General features: G+C 38.2%; 1 protein-coding gene across 2 annotated transcripts in view; it reads right to left on the reverse strand.

The window, feature by feature from the left end:
- Window positions 1–6,430, reverse strand: part of PLEKHG5 (pleckstrin homology and RhoGEF domain containing G5) — a 49,244-nt gene extending 42,814 nt beyond the window's left edge. For both annotated transcript variants that reach the window (XM_067472848.1, XM_067472849.1), the window contains exon 1: window positions 6,306–6,430. In XM_067472848.1, coding sequence (XP_067328949.1) covers window positions 6,306–6,356 — 51 coding nt within the window. In that variant the 5' untranslated portion in view covers window positions 6,357–6,430. The remainder of the gene's footprint in view (window positions 1–6,305) is intronic.
- Window positions 6,431–6,894: the final 464 nt, after the last annotated feature.

Below are 6,894 nucleotides of genomic sequence, written 5' to 3' on the forward strand. Positions count from 1 at the left end.
GCATTCGACACAGTGAATCGCAGCGCTCTGTGGACCATCCTCCAAAAGATTGGGTGCCCTCATTAAGCTAACCCAAGAGCTCAGAAACTGGTTTTGCTTTAGTTGAGAATCCCTTATCATTTTCTCTCGGAGCCTGGCAGAACGCCGAAGCCACTCTTCGGCTTTCCTGTTTTGACTAATCTCCTGCCATCTATCTATTTGCTCATTAATTTCTGCAGCTGGGCCAGGTGCCGAGTTGTTTTCAAGCCCCAAAATCCTGGAAACTCTCTGGTAGCAATTCAGGGAGCACACCACCATCCCCACACCACTCAGGGACATTCTCATACCATCTTGAAACTCATTGACATCCCTCCCCACATCCAAAGCACCCTGATCCTGAAACACAATCACAGGCCGAGCTCCAACAACACCTGCGAATCCAAGGCATGAATATACAATCATAGAATTCAAGCATCAAAACCATGAAAGGCACTTCAAAACACGAACCTTCCATGAAACAAGGACGAGATCTTGACTTGATTCCAAATGATGCTTCATCTGACTACATTTCCCTGTACTTGGAACTATTATCCCCTCATTAAGCTAGCCCAAACGCTCAGAAACTGGTTCCACTTTAGTTGAGAATCGCTTATCTTTTTCTCTCGGAGCCTGGCAGAACGCCGAAGCCGCTCTTCGGCTTTTCTGTTTTGACTAATCTCCTCCTATCTATTTGCTCATTAATTTCTGCAGCTGGGCCAGGTGCCGAGTTGTTTTCAAGCCCCAAATCCAGGGAACTCTCTGGTAACAATTCCTGGACCCTTCATGGACATTCTCATGGGAAACTACACTTTGCACAGGGATCTCCTGGTCCTTCTCTGCATCAATATCACTGACCAAACAATTGCCATCTTGAAACTCATTGACATCATTCCCCATATCCAATACATTTCCTGTACTTGGAACTTCTATCCCCTCATTAAGCTAGCCCAAGCGCTCAGAAACTTGAGAATCCCTAATCTTTTTCTCTCGGAGCCTGGCAGAACGCCGAAGCCACTCTTCGGCTTTTCTGTTTTGACTAATCTCCTTCCGTCTATCTATTTGCTCATTAATTTCTGCAGCTGGGCCAGGTGCCGAGTTGTTTTCAAGCCCCAAATCCTGGGAACTCTCTGGTAGCAATTCCTGGACCCTTCATGGACATTCTCATGGGAAACTACTCTTTCCACAGGGATCTCCTGGTCCTTCTCTGCATCAATATCACTGACCAAACTATTGCCGTCTTGAAACTCATTGGCATCATTCCCCACATCCAATACATTTCCTGTACTTGGAACTATTATCCCCTCATTAAGCTAACCCAAGTGCTCAGAAACGGGTTTCGCTTTAGTTGAGAATCCCTTATCTTTTTCTCTTGCAGCCTGGCAGAACGCCGGAGTCACTCTTCAGCTTTTCTGTTTTGACTAATCTCCCGCTGTCTATCTATTTGCTCATTAATTTCTGCAGCTGGACCAGGTGCCGAGTTGTTTTCAAGCCCCAAATTCTGGGAACTCTCTGCTAGCAATTCCTGAGTCAAGGGCAATGACCTCGCTTGACCACAGGGCATATTGGGCTCCAAGACATCGGTGGAGAGGGCTCTGGCCATCTGTTGGGAGGGTTTGGATGGTGCCTGGCAGGAAGGGGTTTGAACGTGATGGCCCTTGGGAATCTCTTCCAACTCTATGAGTTGTGCTCAATGCAATTAGAGCCATTTTCGATCTGGGCTGTAACAACAGCAGCAACAACAACAACAACAACAACAAGTGAGGTTGCACTACTGCAAATAATAATAGTAATAGTAGTAATAATAATAATAATAATACAGATAGAAAATGTAAAGACCAAGCCCATGATGGTGATGATGATGATGATGACGACAAAGAGTGCCAACAAAGAGAAAAAATAGGACAAGTGCAAAGAAGCCAGAATGGATGTCCAAAGAACTTCTAATTGTGCTAAGACGCAAAAGAGACATGCACAAGAAGTGGAAAAAGGGAGAAATCACCAAAGAAGAATTCAAACAAATAGACAAGCCAATGATTGTGATGATGATAATTCATCACAAGTCAAACCCGCATTTTGGACTTTAGGAGAGCTGATTTCCAAAAAATGAAGGAAACACTGAGCAGCATTCTGTGGACACAGATACTAAAAGAGAAGAGAGTTACGGATGGATGGGAGTTTCTCAAGAGTGAAATACTCAAGGCGCAATTGCAAACTGTGCCAACAAAGAGAAAAAAATAGGACAAGTGCAAACAAGCCAGAATGGATGTCCAACGAAATTCTAACTGTTCTAAGACACAAAAGAGACATGCACAAGAAGTGGAAAAAGGGAGAAATCACCAAAGAAGAATCCAAACAAATAGCCAAGCCAATGATTGTGATGATCATGGTGATGATGATGATAGACAGAGACAGAGACTGCAAGGGTCAAGCCAATGATTGTGATGATGATGATGATGATGATAATAATAATAATAATAATAATAATAGACAGAGACAGAGACTGCAAGGGCCAAGCCAATGATTGTGATGATGATGATGATGATGATGATAATAGACAGAGACAGAGACTGCAAGGGCCAAGCCAATGACTGTGATGATGATGATGATGATGATGATGATAGACAGAGACTGCAAGGGCCAAGCCAATGATTGTGATGATGATGATGATGATGATGATGATAATAGACAGAGACAGAGACTGCAAGGGCCAAGCCAATGATTGTGATGATGATGATGATGATGATGATGATGATAATAATAATAGACAGAGACAGAGACTGCAAGGGTCAAGCCAATGATTGTGATGATGATAAGTCATCACAAGTCAACCCCGCATTTTGGACTTTAGGAGAGCTGATTTCCAAAAAATGAAGGAAACACTGAGCAGCATTCCGTGGACACAGATACTAAAAGACAAGGGAGTTACGGATGGATGGGAGTTTCTCAAGAGTGAAATACTCAAGGCGCAATTGCAAACCGTGACAACAAAGAGAAAAAATAGGACAAGTGCAAAGAAGCCAGAATGGATGTCCAAAGAATGTCTAACTGTGCTAATACGCAAAAGAGACATGCACAAGAAGTGGAAAAAGGGAGAAATCACCAAAGAAGAATTCAAACAAATAGCCAAGCCAATGATTGTGATGATGATGATGATGATGATAATAATAATAATAGACAGAGGCAGAGACTGCAAGGGTCAAGCCAATGATTGTGATGATGATGATGATGATGATGATGATGATGATAATAATAGACAGAGACTGTAAGGGCCAAGCCAATGATTGTGATGATGATAAGTCATCACAAGTAAAACCCACATTTTGGACTTTAGGAGAGCTGATTTCCAAAAAAATGAAAGAAACACTGAGCAGCATTCTGTGGACACGGATACTAAAAGACAAGGAAGTTACGGATGGATGGGAGTTTCTCAAGAGTGAAATACTCAAGGCGCAATTGCAAACCATGCCAATAAAGAGAAAAAATAGGACAAGTGCAAAGAAGCCAGAATGGATGTCCAAAGCACTTCTAACTCTGCTAAGACACAAAAGAGACCTGCACAAGAAGTGGAAAAAGGGAGAAATCACCAAAGAAGAATTCAAACAAATAGCCAAGCCAATGATTGTGATGATGATGATGATGATGATGATAATAATAATAGACAGAGGCAGAGACTGCAAGGGTCAAGCCAATGATTGTGATGATGATGATGATGATGATGATGATGATGATAATAATAATAGACAGAGACTGTAAGGGCCAAGCCAATGATTGTGATGATGATAAGTCATCACAAGTAAAACCCACATTTTGGACTTTAGGAGAGCTGATTTCCAAAAAAATGAAAGAAACACTGAGCAGCATTCTGTGGACACGGATACTAAAAGACAAGGAAGTTACGGATGGATGGGAGTTTCTCAAGAGTGAAATACTCAAGGCGCAATTGCAAACCATGCCAATAAAGAGAAAAAATAGGACAAGTGCAAAGAAGCCAGAATGGATGTCCAAAGCACTTCTAACTCTGCTAAGACACAAAAGAGACCTGCACAAGAAGTGGAAAAAGGGAGAAATCACCAAAGAAGAATTCAAACAAATAGCCAAGCCAATGTTTGTGATGATTATGATAACAATAATAATAATAATGATAATGATAATAATAGAGACAGAGACTGCAAGGGTCAAGCCAATGATTGTGATGATGATGGTGGTGATGATGATGATGATGATGATGATGATAGACAGAGAATGCAAAGGCCAAGCCAATGACTATGATGATAATGACAACAACAACAACAATAATAGAAGAGACTGCAAGGGCCAAGAGAATGACTGTGATGATTATGATAACAACAACAACAACAACAACAACAACAACAACAACAACAGACAGACAGAGACAGAGACTGCAAGGGCCAAGAGAATGACTGTGATGATGATGATGATGATTTACATGATAGAGAATGCAAGAGACAAGCTGGTGATGATGATGATGATAACCATTGGCACATAGGCAGAGAGTGTAAGGATGACAACAATAACAACAACAGCCAGCATAGTGATCTTGTTTGCTGTGTACTAATGTTGTTGCATGTCTAATACTATTATTATTATAAATTATTATTAATATCAATATATATTATATATTATATTAATATGTATATTATATATTGATATTAATAATAATAATAATGTATTAATATAATATATATTGATATTATTAATAATGATAATAATATTATAATATAATATAATAATAATATAATAATGTATTACTATAATATATATTGATATATTGGATATATAATATATATTGGACCAATCCATCATCATCCCCATAATAATAATAAGAAGAATAAGAATATAATATAATAATAATATAATGTATTAATATAATATATATTGATAATATAATAATATAGTAATAGTGTATTAATATAATATATATTGATATTATTATTATTATAATGGGGTGACGATGGATTGGTCCAACTGGTCAAAGAAGTCTATATTATTATCAATAATAATAATAATAATAATAATATAGGTTTCCTTGACCAATTGGACCAATCCATCATCACCCCTATCATCATACGTTTCCTTGGGCAACTGGACCAAGCCATAATAATAACAACCATTCAGACCTCCTCCTGTTGCATGTGTGGCAATAACAATGATAATAATAATAATAATAATAATAATAATAATAGCACTGCACAGAACCCTCCTTCTGACCCCATCCATTTGCATGCCTGGCTCTGTTGGCCCTAAGGAAAGCCCCATAGCTTTCAGACCTCCATAGCCCTCCATGCATTTTGCATTTTTGCATTTTGCATCTTGCATTTTTGCAGTTTGCATTTTTGCATTTTGCAGTTTGCAGTAAGTAATAGAAATAGAATTGCATTTTGCATTTTGCAGTAAGTAATAGAAATAGAATTGCATTTTGCATTTTGCATTTTGCAGTAAGTAATAGAAATAGAATTGCAGTTTGCATTTTTGCAGTTTGCAGTAAGTAATAGAAATAGAATTGCATTTTGCATTTTGCAGTAAGTAATAGAAATAGAATTGCATTTTGCATATTTTGCATTTTTGCAGTTTGCATTTTGCAGTAAGTAATAGAAATAGAATTGCATTTTGCATTTTGCATGTTTGCAGTTTGCATTTTGCATGTTTGCAGTTTGCATTTTGCAGTAAGTAATAGAAATAGAATTGCATTTTGCATTTTGCAGTGAGTAATAGAAATAGAATTGCATTTTGCATTTTGCAGTAAGTAATAGAAATAGAATTGCATTTTGCATATTTTGCATTTTTGCAGTTTGCATTTTGCAGTAAGTAATAGAAATAGAATTGCATTTTGCATATTTTGCATATTTTGCATTTTGCATTTTGCATGTTTGCAGTTTGCATTTTTGCAGTTTGCAGTAAGTAATAGAAATAGAATTGCATTTTGCATTTTGCAGTGAGTAATAGAAATAGAATTGCATTTTGCATTTTGCAGTAAGTAATAGAAATAGAATTACATTTTGCATTTTGCAGTGAGTAATAGAAATAGAATTGCATTTTGCATCTTGTAGTTTGCATTTTTGCAGTTTGCATTTTGCAGTAAGTAATAGAAATAGAATTGCATTTTGCATTTTGTATTTTTGCATTTTGCATTGTGCATTTTGCAGTAATAGAAATAGAATTGCATTTTGCATTTTGCATTTTGCAGTAAGTAATAGAAATAGAATTGCATTTTGCATTTTGCATTTTTTTGCAGTTTGCATTTTGCATTTTGCAATGGCAACACTCACCACATTGCAAAGAGGGGCCCCTGCTGCCAAAGTTCCCAAGTTCCCCTTCATTTGGGGGGAAGGAGCCCCCTTTTTCCCCCCTGCTGCAGCAGCAGCAGAGACAAAGCCATGCCCCCAAAAGGGAAGGGAGGAGAGAAGGCTGGGAGGGTCCACTCTGTGCCCAAGGAGGGGGAGGCTGGAGCAGACCATTCCAGGGAAAGGCACAGGCAAAGCTCAGCCTTGGCTGGGGAAGCTCAAGCTGCAGGGCCATCTGTCGGGAGGGGTCAGGTGGTGGTGACAAACTCAATGCAAAACCAATGCAAATAAATGCAAAAAGTTTTGGGGTGCAATGGAAATAGAATGCAAAATGAATGCAAATAAATGCAAAAGTATTGAAGTGCAATGGAAATAGAATGCAAAAGCAATGTAAATAAATGCAAAAATATTGGGGTGCAATGGAAATAAAATGCAAAATTAATATAAATAAATGCAAAAGCACTTAAGTGCAATGGAAATAAAATGCAAAAGCAATGTAAATAATTGAAAAAATATTGGGGTGCAATGCAAAATCAATGCAAGTAAATGCAAAAGTATTGGGGTGCAATGGAAA

The sequence above is a fragment of the Anolis sagrei genome, chromosome 13 (assembly GCF_037176765.1).
Source record: "Anolis sagrei isolate rAnoSag1 chromosome 13, rAnoSag1.mat, whole genome shotgun sequence".
NCBI lineage: Eukaryota > Metazoa > Chordata > Lepidosauria > Squamata > Dactyloidae > Anolis > Anolis sagrei.